The sequence below is a fragment of the Python bivittatus genome, unplaced genomic scaffold, assembly GCF_059951505.1.
Source record: "Python bivittatus isolate LINGU-HERP-01145 unplaced genomic scaffold, Pbiv_v1 ctg000070_np1212, whole genome shotgun sequence".
Lineage (NCBI taxonomy): Eukaryota > Metazoa > Chordata > Lepidosauria > Squamata > Pythonidae > Python > Python bivittatus.
Window position 1 is genome coordinate 6,812,993 of NW_028277034.1, and position 22,026 is coordinate 6,835,018.

At 38.5% G+C, this 22,026-nt stretch overlaps 1 protein-coding gene across 2 annotated transcripts in view; it reads left to right on the plus strand.

Moving 5' to 3' along the window:
• The window catches only part of FAT1 (FAT atypical cadherin 1), a 120,652-nt gene that overhangs the window by 94,503 nt on the left and 4,123 nt on the right, over positions 1-22,026 (plus strand). For both annotated transcript variants that reach the window (XM_007432660.4, XM_015888834.3), the window contains exons 18-26: positions 1,703-1,900; positions 4,583-5,384; positions 6,181-6,312; positions 6,397-6,560; positions 8,302-8,764; positions 9,408-9,561; positions 10,112-10,222; positions 13,221-13,849; positions 15,081-15,218. In XM_007432660.4, the coding sequence (XP_007432722.2) occupies positions 1,703-1,900; positions 4,583-5,384; positions 6,181-6,312; positions 6,397-6,560; positions 8,302-8,764; positions 9,408-9,561; positions 10,112-10,222; positions 13,221-13,849; positions 15,081-15,218 (2,791 nt within the window). The remainder of the gene's footprint in view (positions 1-1,702; positions 1,901-4,582; positions 5,385-6,180; positions 6,313-6,396; positions 6,561-8,301; positions 8,765-9,407; positions 9,562-10,111; positions 10,223-13,220; positions 13,850-15,080; positions 15,219-22,026) is intronic.

Sequence of the window (22,026 nt, forward strand, 5' to 3'; positions counted from 1 at the left end):
AAAAAAACAAGGATACAACTAAGAATATTGTGCTGTTGAACAAGAAAAAAAAATGGACAGGCTTAAATCGGTCATATCAAATTTATCCTCTTAGAAATATACACTGAAGCTGAGAATGGGGGCAGCTTAGTTAAGGGATGAAAAACATTCTCATTTGCTTTTATTTGCAGCATTCATATGCTTTCTTGCATTGTGAGAATGGTGCATTTGTTTGTTTGGCCTCAGAAAGAATATTAGTAATCATTATGGATTAAATATGTCCTGTCTGAATCTTTCATTTCACTCTTACAGAAATTAATAGCAGCTTTTGATGTGCTGGTTGTCAGACAAGAATTGATGGTTGGAGGCCTAGTTGGGTTGCATCGTAAAATACATGAACCAAACAAAGGATAGGAGACAGTAAGCTTAGCTCTCCTTTAACTAGATAGGAAGTAAAGTGACAGAGAGATTAAAGGATCAATTTCACAGGAGGGTTATGACACAGACAGGAAGTAATTCTGGATGTTTTGTGGCTGAGACTTTTGTACTTTAGGATTGTCCTAACAGCTAAACACGTTTCATCTAATCCAGCATGCTACTTCAGCAGTGGTCATTTCAGAAAAATAAAAACAAAGGGCTAGAAGTCTTTTAGAAAGCAGTAAACAGTATTCTCTGTTCTTCAAGGTTGCTTTCCTGAAGTTTGGGTTGCATCGGTAGTATTCAGCAAATAGATTAGGTGGTATTATATAAAGGGGGAAGGGGGAGCTGGGAAACTTGACTTCCATTTGAAAAAGGCCCCAATATGTAGAAACTTAAATTTTTGGCTAATAAACTATAATTTCTTAATAGTGAGATCTATTGACTATAACATATATTGATACATTATTTATAAAGCATTTTTCTCTTTCTGAAAGGACTTTAACATGCTTTCAAGATACCCTAGGAATGTTAACACTATTATTTGATTTAGTCCAGTAATTGAAGATATTGAATTGAAAATCATGGGACTATTTGGCCTAACCATTTTGAGTAATATGAGGGTGTGAGGAGAGAGAGAGAGAGATTGGAAAGTGCTACATAAATTACAATTACACACTTTCTTACACATTTTATTTTTATTTTATTTATTTTATTTTTGTACTTTATACATGCTTATAATTTAATGTTACTTTCCATGATCTAGAAAGGACACAGAAGTATGTGGAAAAAATGTTTCAGGGAGTTTCCCAAACTGTTGTTTGAATGCTCTGCTCTGCCTATAGCAAGTTGCACATTTGCAGCAACTTCCTTTGAAGTGGGGCAGCTGGTTCTGCTGGATCACTATGCTCAGTGCTTTATATGTTGCCTCTGTGGTGAAAAGTGAAATATAGGGGCTAATCATGTTGCTTCCATTGTGCAAAGCCTAGCAGGAAGATAAAGCACACCCGCTAAGGAGTGTGTAAAAAAAAATTAATTTGAAACACCTTGAAATCCAAATGACCCATGTGGAGTTTGAAAGAAGTATTCCAAACTTATAGTATCTGTCACATCAATATTTTTAAACAGTTTCAGAAAGATTGAAATAGCCAGTCTCAAACTCTCAAACGATTGTTTTGAACTCAAAATGGAGCTTCTTGTTCCATTGTCATGTTACTTTGTAACTGAAAGTAGCTTTGCAACACCATAACTCATCCTAATAAGGCATCCTTAAGAAATTTCAGACAATTTCTTCCCACTTTTATAGGAAAATAAGCCAATTGGATATAACATTCAGCAACTGGTGGTAACAGACAAAGACTCCTCCCACAACGGCCCACCCTTTCTTTTCACAATTCTAAGTGGAAATGAAGATAATGCTTTTGAGATCAACCAACAAGCTGTACTTACAACTGGTATTCAACTACAGCGCAAACTGAAGGATCATTACTTGCTTCATATTAAGGTATGAAATGCTATATGTTTTTGAAATGTGTTGAAACAAATCATTGATTCAGTCCAAACTGACAAATCAGTTTTTCAAATCATTACTGCTACTGCATCTTTACTGCTGTTTTACAGGTAATCCTCGACTGACGACCTATTTGTTCAGTGACCATCCAACGTTATGACAGTGCTGAACAAAGGGACTTATGACCTGTGCCCGATGTTATGGCTTTTGTAGCGCCCCTGGGGTTATGTGATCAAAATTTGGACACTTGGCAACCTTCCTGTACCTCAGGGGCACTTGAACTCCCCCACCCACCTCTCTCCCACCCATTTATGCCCTTTTGGTTCCCTGCCACCCTGCACTCCACCACCCCAGCTGACCTTTGCCATCTTCTTGTTCCCGTCGTTGACGAGGCGTGCCCAGCCTGACTGTCGGGCCAGGCCGGAACTGGGCTTTCTGCTCCAGGAAAAAAAGCCAAAAGCAACCCCAGAACCATGGTGCACCAAAAAGCTTCTTTGCAAAAAGCTGCAGGGCACAGCTGGGCTCCACGTTTCAAAAAAAAAAGCCGATAGCAGCCCCTGAAGCCCCTTTGCAAAAAGCTCCCGGGTGGGGCTGGGCTTCGCATTTCTTTCTTTGTCTTTTTACCGCAGCACAAAGGGGCTTTCTAGTGCACCATAGCTCAGGAGCTGCTTTTGGCTCCCCCCACCCACCCACAGCACAAAGTTCAGTCCCACCCGGCCCAGCAGTGAAACCAGGCATGCCTCCTCAGCAGCAGGAGCAAGAAGATGGTAAAGGTCAGCTGGGGCAATGGAGCACAGTGTGACAGGGGTCTCAGAGTGCAGGGTGGCAAGGGGGCTGGGCTGGGCTGGGCTGGGCTGGGCTGGGCTGGGCTGGGCTGGGCTAGCTGCGGCTTCCTGGAGTGTGGCAAGCAGCCCCAGACCCACACAGTTCTGGGGCTGCTTGCTACCCCACAAGATAGGGTGCAGGGTGGCCAAAAGGGCAGAGATGGGGGGGATAGGCAGGTGGGGGAAATTGGAGGCTTTCCCTTGCCTTACTTAAGGGGGGACATGTCCAGAATGGCTTGGATTAGGGTGGGAACTCACTTAATGACCTGCAATTCTCAGTTAATGACGGCAACCAGGACTGCAGGGATTGCAGTCGCTAAGCGATGCAGTCACGTGACGTCTCACTTTATGACGGCATCCCTTAAAACAGAAATTTCAGTCCCAATTGTGGTCATAATTCAAGAACTATCTACATTAAAATGCATAATTACTGTTACATTAATGGTCTATTACCATTCTTTATGGAAACTACATTTAGATACTAATGTGAAAACTCAGAAGTGAGGAAGTGCAATAGCCACCACTCCAGAGCAGCAGAATATTATGGTTTTCTTCCAGAACAAACCAATCTGGCCAGGGTTACACCTCACTGTGAACCTTTTCTGGAAAATGTCAGAGAACTGCCAAAGGATCCCTGAACAGGCATATTGTAGGCATATTAACGAAGAAGAAAACAATATTGCCACATTGTCCAGAGTGCGCCACCCCAGATCAGCAGGCTTTGTACATGACAAGCACCATAACCTGGGTAGAACCTCCCATTCCCTTTCAAGCCAGATTCCGTAGAAGAAATTCCTACGTGATACCAAAATAAATGATTTCTGATTCTGATGACGTACATAATAACATATTTAAGGAGGTGTAAGAGGATGCTTTGTAATTATATTAAGAAACACATTTCTGGAATAGTTTACTGCAGGACCGGTTGAGTCTCAACAAGAGGAGCTCTGAATTCTGAAAGAACAAAAGCACCCCCGCTGCCATCTGCTGTTCGTGATTCGCTATTGCGTCCTTGATCATTTCTTACCGCCTTAGAGAACATGCTGAATTTGTGATCCCAAAGTCTACTTTTATTACGCATAAATGTTTCAAATATTTAAAGAGCATGCCTTTCCTATAAAGGTTTATAATGAGTGTTTTATAACATTTTGCCCCGTTGATTTCTAATTAAATTAATTAAGCTAGATTAAAACAATTTTGAGGAGGCAGTGAAGCTGTATTAATTGTATCAGAAAAGCTTTTATAAATAGATATTGCTGAAACCTTGGAATAGGCAAGAGTGGCACTTTATTGAACTCTTCCATTTCAGTTATGTTCACCTCATATGCCTGCCAGGCTGGGTGCTGTAGACCAAGAATGTGCAGCAACTTCAGATCTAAATGAATTGCTTTGTTTTTGCAGAATCTAAAGATCCACTAACAGAGCTCAAAACGGTACCTTACATTATACATTTAAAATGAGCTTTGTCAGCTTAGGAACATACTGGAAATGAGCTTAATTTGGAATAGTAGTCCATTTTCCAGTTGTTCTTGTTCTTAAAAAAATGGGAATCAGAAATGCTTACAGTGTCCTGTATCCTCCAGAGAGCTACCAGTTTATTATCATCTGTCCCTGCTTAGGCCTTGCTTTAGAAATGTTGCCAGTAGTGAGAGTTTCGTGTCTGCATTGAATGGTTCTTGATCATAGTTGAGACATTGAAAGCAACTGGATAAATATGACAGATACTGCCACTAATTGGTAATCTCGAGTTAATTAGTCATTTATATTTGTAAAGATTACCTATATCATACATCGTATAGTGCTTTAAGTTAAAAGCAAGTTAAATTGAGTTGAAATTCATTGTTTATTCTAGGTGGTTGATAGTGGAAGGCCTCAGTTGTCTTCTGTGACTTACATTGACATTAAGGTTATTGAGGAGAGCGTCCATCCTCCTGCAATCCTGCCCTTAGAAATCTTTATCACAACCTTTGGAGAAGAATATGCTGGTGGTGTCATTGGAAAAGTGCACGCAACAGACCAAGATGTTTATGACACTCTGACGTACAAGCTGGATCCCCAAATGGAATCTTTGTTCAGTGTTTCTAGCACTGGAGGCAAGTTGATTGCTCACAAAAGGTTAGATGTAGGACAATACCATCTGAATGTTACTGTTACAGATGGAAAGTTTACCACTGCTGCTGTCATTGCAGTACATATCAAGCAGGTCACACAAGACTTGCTGAATCACAGCATAGCTTTTCAGTTTGCCAACCTTGCCCCAGAGGAATTCATTGGTGACTATTGGCGCAATTTTCAAAGGGCTTTAAGGACTTGCTTGGGAGTTAGAAGAAATGATATTCAGATAATTAGCTTGCAACCTTCTGATCATCCATCAAACCTTGATGTACTGCTGTTCGTCGAAAAGACTGCTAGTTCTCAGCATTCAACCAGAGCCTTGCTCCACAAGATAAATTCCTCTGTGCCTGATCTTGAAGAGATCTCAGGCGTCCAAATCCTTAAAGTTTTCCACAAACTCTGCTTGGGTTTGGATTGCCCTTGGAAATTTTGTGAAGAAAAAGTGATGGTGGATGAGAAAATCATGTCAACCCACAGCACTGCCAGACTGAGTTTTGTCACACCACGTCACCACAGAAGCGCAGTTTGCCTTTGTAAAGGTGAGGAATATCTGTATTGAAAGGTAGAAAATGAACTTTCTAAACTCTTAAGCAGAAAAGTAATAACTGAAGTATAAGAAATATTCTTTGTATAAAGTGCAAAAATTGACCCCATCTTATTTAACAGCCACAGTTATAAGTGTAACCTGATATTAAGCAAAATTTAAAACAGTGATAAGTTTTCAGAGTTCATGTTTTTCATCTCACTGTTGTAAATAGGTTTTCCCCAAATCATGCTGGCCGTAACTTCTAGGCAAAGTTGTCCCAGCATATTTGGAGAAGGCTGTTATAAGAGGTCTCTCAAACATTTAAGAGCTTCATTTTTTTTTCTATCATTATCTTGATGGCTTTCACAGCCAGCAATTCTGTCCTAAAGGATATGCAGTGCGGCCTTTAAGAGAACATATTTTAATGGTATACTAGAGGATTGCAAGTCCTAGAATATTTGGCCTACTGACTCTAAGGGGTTTGAAAATGGGAAACAGTATATGGTTTACCTTGATAACATAATTTATGAATTCTGTAGAAGAATAGAAAAGAAGAGTACAATCTCAGGTGAGTAATTTTCCCAGCAGAATTCGATCTGATAGCAATTTACAATTGAATGATGGAATGATTGCTTGCTGGCTGGCGTACTCTGCTTTCTCCTGCTTTCTGACAGCTATTACTTTCATCACCTGTTGTGCCTGAGCAAAATTAGGATCAGAGGTTTCAGTGCTCTTGCTTGAGGAATTGCTGAGGGGTGAGGAGGAGAGACAGGAATAAAACTAAAACTCTGCTGTTATGTATTTCCCAGATGGAAGGTGCCCACTAGTGAACAGTATTTGTGAGGGAAACCCATGCCCTGATGGTACCGAATGTGTAGCTGACCTTCAGGAAGAAAAGTACACTTGTGTTTGTGATGGAAGCACTGCCACCCAGTGCCCTGGTAAGGTTTTATCATTTAATCCTCTCTATCCAATTAAAATACGGTGTGCAGTTTTAAATCCTGGTTTGTTGTCTTTATTTTAAGTATCAGCTGGACAAGTAGTAACTTTTACTGGAAGCAGTTACGTGAAGTATCGCCTCATGGAAAATGAAAACAAAGAGGAAATGAAACTCAGTATGAGACTCAGAACATATTCTACTCATGCAGTTGTCATGTATGCCCGAGGAACTGACTATAGTATTTTAGAGGTATGTGGCTCCAAAGTCTGAAACCTTTTAATTAACAGGAAGCCTCCTGTATTTTGTTCTGAATCTAATTTAAATCTAAATTGGTGCAGACCTAATATAATTCCTATAATTTAAACATCAGGAGAACACGCTGTTTTAACAAATGGAATGCTTTAGATGGTTAGCAAAATATTTAATGCTTTTTAGAATGTGTACTTTAATCTTCTAAGCTTTTAACCCTTCCAAGCAAATGTATTCCTAGTTAGTACTTTATAATACAGGTAAGAAGCATTGTGGAAAAATAAATACAATAAATAGAAGGGGGAAATGAATGAATGATTCAGAATTACTGAGAATTGTCCAGCAATTACTAGGAATTGTAAATGGCATTAATCGTTCCACTTCGACAAAAAGCGTAGATGTTTAAGTATTCAGACATTATTCTGCTTAATAATTGTCATTTTACTGCAGGAAGAAATCACTATAATTAAGTTGTAATGTTTATGAATACCAGAAATTAATCATTAAAAATTCCCTTGCATGAAAAATCCAATATGAATTACAGGTAGTCCTTGGTTAATTATGGTAATTGGAACCGGAATTTGCATTGCTAAGTGATGTGGTCACATGACATTGCACTTTATGACCAGCAGTCCCCATTGCCATCGTTAAGCAAGGTTCGCGGGTCATTAAGCGAGGACCTCTTCGCAACTTCCTGCTGGCTTCTAACAACCAAAGTCGGTAGGGAAGCTGGCAGGAAGTTGCAGGTCCCAGGGGTTTGCAAGCAGGCTGGCAGGCAGGTAAGTGGGTCTGGTGCGGTGCAAGCACAGCGAGGCTTGGGGTTGCTGCTGCCAGATGGGCAAGGGTGCATGAGGATCCGGCCCAGTGCGAGCACAATGAGGCTTGGCATGGCTGCTGTAGGACAGGTGAGGAGGCGTGAAGATCCATTGCACTGCAAGCACAGCAAGGCTTGGGGTGGCTGCTGCCGGGTGCAGGAAACTTACCCAAGCAACTTGTGACCTTCCCTGCTGGTTTTCCCATTGACTTTTCTCATGGGAAGCCAGCAGAGAAAATAGCAAATGGAAATCATGTGACCGTGGGATGATGCAACCATTGTAAGTGCAAGCCAGTTGCCAAGCACCCAGATCGTGAACACATGACCACGGGGTTGCTGGGACAGCCAGAACTTTGAGGACTGGTTGTAAGTACCTGTTGTACTGTTGTTCAGCATCGTCATAACTTTGAACAGTCACCAAACAAGTGGTCGTTAACCAAGGATTACCTGTACAAGAGTAAAACACTCAACAACATTAACACTACTTTATTGAACAGCAGAAAATTTGTATCCATGCATGCAAGTAAATATTTTTATATTAGAGGATTCTAGTTTGTACCCCACATGTGCTACAGTGTAGTGATTACACAGCAACATATATAGTGGTTTATTCTGCTGCCCCTGGTAAATATTACTAGATCAAGTAGTGGTTAAGGAACCAGGCTGGGTTAATTTTGAATGCTGCAGTTTTGAATGAATCTCAGTGGTGTTATATGGAGTTACCATTGTATGATCTGTCCCCAGTTTGATGCCCTCTGATATGTTGGGACAACAAGTTTTAATGCTGAATTGGGAAATCTAGGAAATGTAGTTCTCAAAGATTTCAGGGCATCACATCCGGGAAGGCTGTATCATATTGGGCATTCCTGCAAGTGGAGTCAGTAAGGTATCTTCATAGCTAATTGTTGCCTTTCTTTTCTCTTTCAGATTCACGATGGGAAACTTCAATACAAATTTGACTGCGGAAGTGGTCCCAGAACTGTGTCTGTGCAGAGCATTCAAATTAGTGATGGCCAGTGGCATTCAGTATCTCTTGAAGTTGATGGAAACTATGCTAAACTTATTCTAGATAGGGTACACACTGCCTCTGGTACCGCCCCTGGTACTCTAAGGACGCTGAATTTAGATAACCATGTGTTTTTTGGTGGTCACATTCGACAGCAGGGTATGAGACATGGAAGGAGCCCACAGGTTAGCAATGGCTTCAGAGGCTGTATGGATTCCATTGTACTCAATGGTCAAGAATTGCCTCTAAATAGCAAACCCCAGAGTTATGCTCAAATGGAAGAATCTGTGGATGTATCTCCTGGATGTTTACTGACAACTATGGAGGGTTGTTCAAGCAGTCCATGCCAGAATGGAGGCATTTGTAATCCACTCCCCACTGGAGGTGAGGTTTGTTGTTAGTATTTAGCATTGTTTTATTTTGTATGGATATAAACACTGTGCAAGGCCACTTTTTCCCACCACAACTTTGTATTAGCTATTTAGAATACTTTCCCAGCAATAGTCTAAAACCAGGCTTCCCTAAAAGCAAGTGAAGATGTCTTTTATTTTAACAACTTTTTAAAAACTAACACATCACAGGTGTCATTCAGTTAAATTAACCTAAGTGTTAAATGCCACTGGAGCAACACTGCTATGTGTAGTTTTCAAAATGCCAGTAGAGGAAAGCTATCTGTACTATATATATATTGTACTTCAGCATTTAAAGTTTTTGTACTCCCTCAACCTTTTAAAAGGAGTAGAATTTATTGTGTTCTTTCGATTATGATACTATAGTCATTTCTGAAATGGTTATCATAGCTACAGTTACTGTAAGTAAGATATTATTCAACTTTATTGCCTGGTTCTTGCATCTCTTTAGGAGGGTGCATCTGTGCTGTGCTGCTATGCAGTTTAGATAATTTATCCAGGTTTGCTTGTTTGGGGTTTCAGAAAGGCTCCTTTAGATTGTCTTTTCTGTGCAAACAAATACTTGCATAGTTTTGTGAGCACAGTGGCATGCTCTCATACTGGGCTTTTCATTGCAGATTATTATTGTAAGTGTGCAGCTGGATTTATGGGTACACATTGTGAAGTAAACGTCGACCCATGTGCTTCCAATCCCTGCCTTTATGGTGGCACTTGTATTTCCCTCAATGATGAATTCATCTGCCAGTGTAGAGGGCTGTATACAGGTCAGAGGTATGATGCCTTTTCTAACTATTGAAATAAATTTCATCACCAGTACTTTTATCTTGATAGTATCGCCTCTGTAATATTATCTGCTTGCATGTGTGCTTTGAGAAATGTTCTGTGTGAGCTTTGCATCCGTTTGCCTTTTTTTAAGTGGAAGAAGGTTTTCTGTCGGGTAAGTCTGAAGAGGTAAAGTACAAATCAGGACAGGCTTGTGTATACAAAAATACATTTCGTTCAGTCGATCTCATGGAGAGTCAAATTTGCTGTAGCTCTTGTGGAATGCACGTTCATTGGGAAATCACAATTTGTCCTGCAGGAATTGTGAAAAAGCAGTTGAAATCCTTGATATCATATCTATTCATGGTCTTTGGGCAAATACAGAGGCAGGATAAATGTTAATAATCCTGGAATTATACTGTGACTCGTGTCATTTAGTAAACCAATTAACTTTCCCCAGCCTTCTGGCTGGATATGTTGAAGTTGGCAATCTCAGAACATCAGGTTTAAATGGCTGATTTAGGAGGTAATTAACTATTCTTTTTTTTTTTTTCCCTAGGTGTCAGATTGGTCCATATTGCAAAGACAACCCCTGTAAGAACAACGGCAAATGTATTGATAGCTTAGATGGACCTGTTTGTGAATGTGAAGCTGGTTTTCATGGAGAGAGGTTGGTAGCTTTTGTAAAGTTTACGTTTTAGCATTATAGCATGTGAAATAAAAATAATTACAAAAGGGAGGGGGATAAGTGGGCTAGAATGTTACTTATGCATTTTAAAAACTTAGTTCTACCATAAGAAGATGCAACATAAATTCTAACTATGAAGGTGATCCTGGAATGGTCTCTGAATGTAGAACATTCTGATCAGAGATGGCTTGTGTTACTGTCTACGTTCATTTGACACAGGAGACAAGAACTTGTCTAAATTTTAGTTTATCAGAGAATAGTCATTCCCACTGGCTTTTCTGGGCAGCTAGCAAACCATGGATAGCACTGACTATAATTTGCTTGCTGTGTTGTTGAGGCAGGCCTGTGGGAATAAATCAGACAGAAAGAATCCATGATTTGTTTTTGTTTGGAAGACATAGCCTATAAAATGCAAATAGAGCTGTTTAGAAGACAAGCCAGCAAATTGCTTGAACTGCATAAAGCAACATAGTATTCGTTTATCAATAAGTTAGGATTTTTTTTAAAAAAAGTGTAGCTTGCTGTTGTCATAATGAATTGACTGTATGTCATAAAGTAGCCCAACGCTATACTAATGTAAGAAGATGAACTTGGTTTTAAAATTGGAGGAAGAAACTTCAGTAACCTGCACTATGTTGATAACATTCTAATAGCAAAGGATCTGAAGCTCTAGTAATAAAAGTCAAGATGCATGGTGAAAAAAATGGTACTAAAATTAAATATAAAGAAGATCAAACTAATAACCAAATACAACACTAGCCGTAGGATTGATAATCAAGATATCAAAGTGGTAGATAACTTCTGCCTTTTAGGATCAACCATCAACAGTAACGGGACAAGCAGTCAAGAAATACACCACAGACCAGCATTTTGTAGAGCATTCATGAAGGCCTTGGAAAAGATATTCAGATGCCATGATGTATCTATACCTACAAAGATCAGAATAGTACAAGCAATGATGTTCCCTGTGACGCTCTATGGAAGTGAAAGTTGGACTTTGAAGAAGCAGGATAGGAAATAAATTGAAGCTTTGAATTTTGGTGTTAGAGAAGACTCCTGTGAATACCATGGACAGCCAAGAAAATAAACAAATGGATCATTAAATAAATCAACCCAGAGTTTCACTAAAGGCACAAATGACCAAGCTCAAATCATCCGACTTCAGACACATTATGCAAAGACCTAGCTCTCTGGAGAAGGCTTTAATGCTGGGGTAGGTGGAAGGAAAGAGAAGAGTATGACCAGCAGCAAGGTGGATGGACTCAGTTACAGTGGCGATGAGTGGCCCATTGGAAGACCTGAAAGACCAGGTTAGGGACAGATCATCATGGAGAAAATCTTATCTATGTGGTCGCTAAGAGTCAATATCGATTTGATGGCACATAATCATATAGTAGCCCAACACTAAACTAAGTTGATTCTGTGCCAGGCGTATTCTGTCTAGCTAATTTTCCCTATACTTCTGAGACAAGCACTTTCTTCAGTTCTGTCTGCTGATCAAATTAACTCGTGTGTGTGTATCAGGGATATGCCCAAAACTCTGTATTTTAAGGCATTTGTTTCAGATGTTTTCTTCTATTCGTAAGCCTTTAGAATGCTAACAGAATACAACAGAAAGCAAATATACTGATTATCTGTCCTTTACAAACTCTTTTATCTCTCATTAGGAATAGGGTTTGTGCTAATAGCTTTGGATTTCAAGAGAAAGAAGGAAGAGGCACTAAAGTTACAATTCTTTAGTTTATATATTACAAAACAATAACATACTAAATGGGAGCCAAGGGGCTAATTTTTCATTTGACAGTTTACAACAGGATAACATTACTGTGAAAATAAAAAATCATCTTAGTTGCTTTTTCATAGATATGGTGCCTTTATTGTTCTTTCATTTTATGAGAGTTTTTTAAAAACATGATTACTTCCAAAATAATATAACTGCAGGAGTTCTTAATACTTCCTGAAGTCCAGCAGTTACTGGGATTTTGAACTGTTCTGAATTATTGAGCAAGTGTCTACTGGAGACTATCTGAACCTTGGAAAGGACAGACGTACAACTGGGGCTCTGTTGGCGGCAGTCTAGCAAACAGTAAATGGGTTTGTATCAAATGTGAAGACAAAATACCACAAGCATTGGCAATCAAGAGAAAGTACTTACTTTTGCTTCTGATACTTGCCCATGGATTGTAGCAAATGTGCAGCCTAAGACACCTCTTTGCAAAAGTAGGAGGGGGGAAAGCAATCTGCCCCACCGAACTTCAGCAGTAATTTTAGAGTTTCCTTTGTGATGATAATAGCTGTGGGGAAAAAAGCCTTTGCCAACTGCCTCTCTAGCAAAGTTGCTGAGTAGTTTAGGGACTTCTTCATCTTCACCATCAGGGCAACAAAGTGTTCATTTGTGCTCAGCTATTTGAACATAGAATTACATCAGCAGCACTTTTATGTGTGGAACAGTTACTTGGAGAAGTCCATTCTGCTGTAAGCACCAGATAATTATTCACTAGAACACAACCTTTCTCCTATCCACAGTGCTGTCTTCCCTTCCACATATTGATGCATTCACCTCTCTCTTTTGTCAATGCAGTGGCAGTAGTCCTGAAATAATTTTTCCCAAAAGCTACGCGGGGGGTGCTCAGATATTCCAAGAAATAGGCCTAGATTGCTGAAAGCAAAGTAGAAGAACCATATCTCCCACTTGCTTGTTGGGATGGTCACAAACCAATTGGGAAAGTGGATCAGAATGGAACTTACTGAAAGTGGCTGGATGCAGTAGGATGGCCAGTTTCTAGTTATGCTGTAATTGGCCGAGAAAAGTACGTTTATATTGTCCTTTTCACCCTTCATAGCTCAGCTTATTTACAGCCCGCTACAGTTTGTATTATGAGATTGTACACAATCTTGGTATCTATATACTTGTGAGTGTGTAACTTGGATAATATGCTGTTAGTATTCACAGACCCCATCTTCTCTTAATGTTTTACAGGTGCCTAACTGACGTCGATGAATGCACAGAAAGCCCGTGTCAGAATGGCGCTCTCTGTGAGAATACGTATGGTGCTTATAATTGTAACTGTAGTCATGGATTTGGAGGAAAACATTGTGTTGAGGTCCTTAATAAATATGTTTCAACTTCGTGGAACATTGGCTTAGCAGAAGTAATTGGAATAATCATTTTCATAGTGGCAATCTTAGTACTAGTGGGGGGTTTTGTTTTCTGTCACCAAATGATCACAAAAAAGAGAAAAAAGCAGCCAGAACCAGAAGACAAACACCTAGGTACCACAACAGCTTTCTTGCAAAGACCATACTTTGATTCCAGACTGAATAAGAACATTTATTCTGACATTCCACCTCAGGTGCCTGTACGCCCCATTTCATATACTCCAAGCATTCCGAGTGACTCTAGGAACAACTTGGACAGAAATTCTTTTGAAGGTTCCACTATTCCAGAGCATCCAGAGTTTACTACTTTTAACCCTGACTCTGTACATGGTCATAGAAAAACAGTGGCTGTTTGTAGTGTAGCTCCTAATTTGCCACCGCCTCCTCCATCCAATTCTCCATCAGACAGTGACTCAATACAGAAACCCAGCTGGGACTTCGATTATGATAGTAAGTGCTCCTTTTATTTCTATTAAAAAAAGGTTTGCTGATAGGATGTTGAGACATGTGCTTTGCAATAAACGTTATCAATTCATAGACTAAGAATAAAGTGACCAGTGGCAATTTAGAATGTAAGCCAAACATCAAGTAACAAGTCAGTTTTTTTACCACTTACGTTATATAGTAAATTATTCCCTCTGACAGTTAACTTGGATGGTTGAATGCAAGCAAGATGTGTTCATCCAAAAATAGAAAAAACTGTTCTGTATAGTCAGAAAGGCTCCTGGATATTCAAAACTATAGATATGTATACACTTCAGAAAAAAGTAAAATAGCCTTTCCTCCCTTCCCACCTCCATGCAGAATGATCTACAAGGACTTATGAGGTTCCAAGGTTTGAGAGCATAGAAATAAGAAAATTGTAGTTATTTTATTAGCTAGAAACTTCTGAATTACATGGAAAACCAAGAACAGAAATTCCTGTTTTTACTGTTGGCTTTTGTAGAGCAGAAAGCAACATGCTACTTTCCCAGTTTCAGATACATTAAAGTAAGAGTTATTTTAGTTGACAGATCTCAACTCTGCCATGGAGAAGCTGAAAAGGAGTGTAGTAGGAATGTAAGTTTTACATACTGGATTAACTAAATTCACAGTTGAGAGCACCAAGAAGTAGAAAAAAGTTGGGAGGAATGAAAAATATTGCCTGCTCAAGCCTCTTAACTGTTTTATAATATGTATCCTTTAACAGGGGACATAGGATTTGGGGGATGTATGCCATGGAATTGAAGGACTCCTTTCCCATTGTGCTATGGGGTGTTTCAGATGGAAGGGACAGAAAAAGAGCCATTTTTCTCTTTCTCTGGTACTTCTCCATAGCCACAATTTAAGTTTGTGGTTTAAATAGCCATCATCCCTAAGTGCACAATAGGGGAAGAGGTCATAAGTACAAAGCAGTTGTCGGCAATTCTGATCCTAATGTTGTACCTGTGGACAATCATCTCGTCACTGACATCTCTGTTCACTGTTCTGTGTGAGAATGTATTGTTCATATCTAGCTAATGTTTACTCCCATCCCTACTTCCTTTCATTAAGGCTAGTGAGGTCCACGGAAAGGCACACCTAATCAAACATATGTATGTCTTTCATATTCCTTTTATATTTATTGTGCTATTTTTATGGGGTAAATTGGTTTCATTCTGATTATCCTTATTTTGAGGGTGTTTTTTTCCCCCCCTCTTAGCTAAGGTTGTTGATCTTGATTCTTGCCTGCCAAAGAAGCCTCTGGAAGAAAAGGTGTCTCAACCTTACAGTGCTCGAGAAAGTATGTCTGAGGTCCAGTCACTCAGCTCGTTCCAGTCAGAATCATGTGATGATAATGGTAGGTACACAGTAGATCTTTATTCGTCATTCTGCATCTTAGTTTTTCCCAGCTTGGGGCTCTTCAGATATGTAGAATTATAGCTTCCATTGTGAACTTTGTGCAACACCATCAGAAGAAGGTTGCCATCTCTTTCCTTTTTATCACCAGATATCTGTTCTACACTAACATTACCAATGTCATAATATTCTATAGGAATGCATATGTTCCACATAATATAGATTGGCTCTGTAAATGTTAATATACATTAGTTTGATGAGTAGTTGATTATAGATAATGACTAAATAATTCTTTTGCAAAATAATCATTTGGCAGTAGAAACATTAGCAGTTTGATGCTAATGTTAGGGTTTAAAATGTCTAAAAATTGGATTACAGCTTTATTTGTTTCCTTTTTTTCTCCCTTGCTGCTGCCTCAGCTCCCATATGGATCAGAGCAGTACTGAGTGAAAGCAGAGTATAAGGGATTTGCTTGTAAGTCTGATTACATGAGTAATGAAGGAAGTTGTCCAGTGGGGCTTTATTATAAATGTCTTGCAATCTGCTTTATGCCACGATAAGGAGTAAATATGCATTTACTCCTTATCATAGCATAATGTGCTTTTTGTGCATTAAAAATATTCCACTTAATAGAATCAGACCCTAGTCTATAATCTTAACTGGAAAACATTCTGAAAGTTGCCTGACCCATCAAATATATCCAGCAAATTTTATTTTTAAATTTGATTTGACCTGAAGTATTTTCCCCTTTAAATTACTACAAAGCCTGCTTTTTTAACATCATTTTTGTAAATATACGTACATGTGTATGTACGTATATATTCTAAAACACATTTTTCTGATAAAGATGTTGCATCTTAAAACTTCCTTTTATTACTTTAAAAAAGTAAATGTTATTGATCACTGGCTCTTTTAATGGAGTTTGTGTGTATGTGTGTGTGCTAGTAGCTCTTAGTAGATGGTAAAACTATTTTTGTAAAGTTCTGGAAGGTTCAAAAAGTATTCCTCTCCTTTATCGCTATATAAATTAGCATTTATGATTCCTTTTTCTGTAAATGTGGATGCTGTTTCCAAATATATTAATATAATACAGCATGATAAGAAAGGAATACAAATGATAAATATTATAATTGTAGAATGCAGCTGAAAGTATTGTGTGGCTGTAAACATGACATAGCCTGCTCAGATAATAATTAAGAAGAAGTAGAGAAATAGAGCCAGCAATTTGGCTGCTTATATCAAAATATCTCCCACCCTCCACAATTTGGCTTTCTAGCTGTTATTTGTTTTCTTGTGTCCCACTACCTCTAATAATTTACACTTCCTTTTTTGATATTATCAACATCAACATCATCTGGTTTTGTATTCCATTTTACACCCAGTAAGGATACCCATGACAGCTAAAAAATTAAAAACAAAACCAAATTTAAAAGCATAATTCAGAAATGTAATTAAACCTCTCTGAAACTGAAATGTTGTTCCACTTCATGCTTCCTCTTTCCACCCTGTTTCCACTAACTCCAATCCTAATTGTCTTCTGATCACCTCTTCTGTTTATTCTGTACTACTATCCTATACAACTCTTGCCTTTCTCTGTGAAAAGGAGCCTCAATCCTATTCTCTGTCTTGTCCCTATGCTTTTCAAAAGATTTTTTAAAATATTCTTCACCTGTCCTTCCTTCCTATCCCTACCACTTTGCCTTCTTACCTGTCAGTTTTCCAGGTATCACCACAACCTTCACATAACACTTGCTAGGATACCTGTTTCTCTACATCTTGCCTGCATGGAAGATGGATTATATGCTACATTGTATTTATTTCCCTCTCTATATTATAAGTTGCAATACTTGTGACTGCCTTGACAGTGGCTATGAGTGATAAATGGGTGCTTGAGGACCAGCAGGTGGTAGGCCACAGGGGCTACACGTATCCATAAAACAGATTCTGCTTGGGGTTAATTGCTCTGACTGGCATTCCCCACACTTTTTAAAAATTGCTTTCTTGTATCAGTAAATCCAAGGGTGCTTCCTGCAACATGATAGAGACCTAATTCAAACATAATTAAAAACAAATAGAATCCAGGTGTAATGTAGGAATTTCTTGATGATGCACACTCTTGTAAGTGGATGCCTTTTTCCAAACAGCTTAGTAGCAATAGTGAAAAGCTTGAATCCACGCTTTTGTTTGTTGAAAAGTAACTATTGATGTGTGCCATTCATAATTGCTGTATTGCACATGTGTTTGTTAATGTTTATCCAAGTATGAAAAGAAGACTGAATGAGTGTAAATGATTGCTAAAATGTATGTGCATGTTTCTTTGCAATCCATTTTTTGTTTTTGTAACCTTTATAAACCATTGATGTGGATAGGATTGGCTGTTGATATTTTCAGGTTGAAAATGTCTTCATCCTACTGGAGAGACTGTAATTGTTTTTAACTGTAAACCACCCACAGTCACTTCCTAGTGAGATGGGCAGTGACCAAATTTGAAATAAATAAATAAATAAATATTCTTTTGAATATTACTGTATAATTGAAATGAAGCATTACTGGTGCTAATCTGTTTGTGGGGTGGGAGTGTATGTTTTGTGTGGGTGTGTATAAATAATTGTTTCAAGCTTTACATTGCATGTAATTTTTATAAAATATATAGGTCTTACATTAGTTCATGTTGACGTAATTTTATGTGCTGTTTGAAATGGTTGCTAATCATAGGTTTTTGTTTGTTTTTTTAAATTTACTCCTTCCATACTTTTTACAAGCTTCCCTAGTGACTGTAATACACCTTGTCAATGCTGTTGTTGACTCGGTGGGAAAAGAAGGTATATAGTTTTAATTTTTATTTACTGCCTGGGTAGAACACTGCATGCCCTGTACTTTTAACAGGAAACACTGAAAGATAAATGTAAAATATTTGCTTTATTATTAGTAATGTGTCATATTTGTCTATGTGTGCTGCATATATTTGGAATATATTTTTAAAATAGACATCTTTATTGATTTATGGTGGGAGACTAAATCTAAGTCTAATGTACTCCTGTATTGTTCTGACTTGATTTCCCAAAAGTCCACATCTCTATATATACACAGAGCCTCTGTAACACTAATGTGGCACAAAATTCAAGATTCTGAATGGTAACATGAAGCACAATCCTCATGATGAATGAAATGAATGATAGCTGTGGACCAACTATTTGTGAAGCTCATGCAGTTAGGGACCGGTTTGAAATCAGATACTCATCCAAATGCATTAGATATTGACCAGATGGCTTTGAGCAGCTCCTTGTATCTCAGCTTCAGTTTCCCCCTATTTGAACTTACATAAACATGTGAAAGTAAATGCACTCTTAAAGTCAGTTTGATCATTTCATCACTGTTTTCTTAGAATTGCTTCCTTCGTGAAAACTAGGGGAGATCTTGTCTGAGACCTTTACTTTACAGTTCTGCCCCAGACTCAATTTTCTTTTACCTGACCACTGTCTTGGCAGTGGCTCTTCTTCCTGTTTCTCAAGTTTATTCCTTCTGCCCATTACATCTAGCTCTTACATGATGCTGAAATGGCCACTGAAACCTTGAGAGTGCTGGCAGCCACTCTGGGAGAAGACCCTCACAGAGTTTCTAAGAAAACTGAAACAATCTGGTATTGTGAATTTTGGCAAGATTCTAAGAGGGTCCTGTAGTTGACTCTGACCTTGGGGGCAAGAAGGAGGTGTGGGAAGCAGCTTACAACTTTATTCCTCTGATACAGCTCCCACGTGCAAATACTTCAGTATTGCTGCTTTTGGGGGAGAGGGCAAGATAAAGTTAGGAATTCTGGCTGTATGAGAAATTTAAAGCTCCTTTCTCCTGAGGAAGGAAAAAGGGGTTGAATGTGAATGTGAGGTTGTGGTCTTCATGGACCCAAAACTTTTTTTTTTTTTTATTGATTAGTCTTGCAACCATATCAACCAGGAGGAGAAACATCAGCAAAAGCAAAACAAATATCTAATATACAAATCCATAATAGATTAAAATATATAATAGTAAAATGAGGTAGTACCAAGTTTAATACTACTATAAAATAGTTATGTATCACTAATATCATAAGCCAGATTCATGTGAGACCGTCCCCCTACATGATACTCCAATCTGTTCTATATATCGGGCTCTCAACTGAGCTGCCTTGTCCACAAACTTGGCAGTCCTACTCACAATAAAGATATTTGTGCCCGAGAGAAAATAGGATAATCTGAATTTGGAGTCCCAATGGACTGTTCTTTTCAGCAGAGGAGACAGATGATTAAGCTTAAGTGAGTCATAAAGTTTGCAGTTGAACAAAACATGGCCAATGTCTTCTATAGCTGGGTCCCCACAGAGGCATAGCCTCTCATCGTAAGGCACACGATGGAAACGACCATATTTGACCATGGAGTCCAGTAATTCAAACCTAGCTCTAGTGTAGGCCCTTCTCAGGTTTTGATTTAGACTCATCGATAGATATTTTTTGGAATTAAAGGTAATTTTGTTCTTCGCCAACCATTTTAATGACCCATTTTTGGCCAATTCCTCCATGTCCAATTGGGCACTGATATCCAGGGCTCGCTGTTTAAAAATATCCTTTGCCTGTGAAAAATTTGTGAGTACCTGTTGTGTAGAAAGCCCGTATTGTGAAATAACTTTAGTAAAGTGTTTTAACCAAGATATGGAGAGGTCCATACTTGCTTGTTCCATCAGGCATAATTTGGGAAGCCTGTCATAATCCATTAACTGGACTCTCTGCCAATAAGAAAAAAACTTTATTACTGACTGGCTCTGTATAGAATGGGTACCTGTTTCCGCTCTGATCGCGGGGGCTGGACCCAAAACTTAATCACCCATGATTTACATTCTCAGAGCCTTCTAAATCATGCATAACTATAAACAGTTCCCTTTTTCCTTCCTCATGTTTAGATAGTTGATATGACAAAACTGGTATTAAGGCAGCATAGCACAACTGTTAAAAGTTTGTCTGATAATGCATCTTCCTCCACCAAGGGAAACCTCCTGGTATATTGGAACTTTGATTGCTAGGATTTCTAGCTGGGATTTACAATCCAAATACACCTGGAGGGCATCAGATTAGAATATGATTGCATCAATAGTTGAATGCAGGTAGAGAGCTGTTGTATTGTACTGATGAAAAGTACAAGTTATGAAACAACAAGACACTGATTTATATTTCAACTCAAGAATTCAGTAATGAAAGATTTCTCAGAATAAAGCACTCCCTCTTCCCCCACTCTTGTAATAATATTGATGGGAAGGTTATTAAATGGCAATCTGAATAACCAATAGGTAATATTTTGGCTCATACACAGTTCATTCATTAACTTCTTTGTCAGATGGAATTCTTTCCATTTTGCATACATTTATGCTTTGCTTACATAAAAGGTATAAAGTAATCAGAATATTCTGCAAATACTCATAGTTTTCTGTTCTGCACATAGACTTTATCTCCTTACTGAGAAAATTACTTGAATTAATTTCTACGCATACAAGCGTATCTTTAATTGGGCAAGAAGAGAAAATAGTGTGCAGTGTAGAAGCTGTTTAAAATGAGTATGTAAAAACAGCTAGTATTTCAGGTCTTCTTCTTTCTCTGGGTATTAGTGCAAGGTGACAATGTTACTTACAATATGACTGAATTCTACATGTGAATACAGCAAGCCTCCCATACCTAGTGTTCTCCAAATGCATTATACAACTCTCAGAGTGTCAAGCAAGCATGCTGGACAAGATGTAATGGAAATCTAGTCCAAACACAGCTGAAGGGCGTCGTATCAGGGCAGACTGATATTAGGACAGTCCATCATATTAGGGCAGTCTATCCAACAAGACAAATACCCCAGCGATAACAATATGAAACTAGTTATGTTAGAATATCTAGATACATATATCTTCTATATAGAAATTGCTGCAAGAGGTATCTCTAAAATACCATATATTAAAAGTGTCGTTTATGTGGTATCATTCCTATAGTAGTAGTAGTAATAGATTATCTTTGTAGTACAGAGTAGTAGTAGTAATAGATGATCTTTGCTTTTGGAAGCTTTTGATGTTGCACTTGACATCAGTGAAATCAATAGGGGAAGCAACTAACAAAAATCCACAAATTCTCTAAATGTATAATCTTACAAAGCCACCATCTACAAACACCCCCCATATTACAGACACCCCCATCTATAAATAAGGTAGAATCAGAAGGCTGCGGAACATCCAGATCTTACAATAATGTACTCATAAACAGTTTTTTTACAGGGAAAAAGAACCTAAGGAGGTAGTCAATATCTGCTTGGTGAGCCCTGAACATGGTCAGAGTGGCAGAGCCCTAGAAAAGTAGTTAGGACAAGATAAAGTGGATCCAGTCAATTGTACATTCATCGACTTTCAGACATAAAATATAACCCATCTCAGCATATTATACACACTTATTCATCGGAGTACCCATACCCATTCCTGTGGCATACACATATATTTATATAGGCACCCCAATCTGTTCAAAATATATGGAAAAACAAATTCACAAATATAAAAGATGCACACAACACATTCTTGCATATCACAAATGACTGCCCAGATGCAGTCTTCCATGTGCATGGCTGGGCTTGATAATAATAGAAACTTTCTTCAAAACAGATTGCCATCTCCAAGGAAGAATAATTTTGAACCATTGCCTTTAAGACACAAAAGTAACCATACCACATTCTTCTGATGATGATTCCTAGCCTGAAAGAAGCCTCCCTTTTACAATGCTAGGAGCAAAGATACAGAAGGAGGTTTCAGTCCAGTTA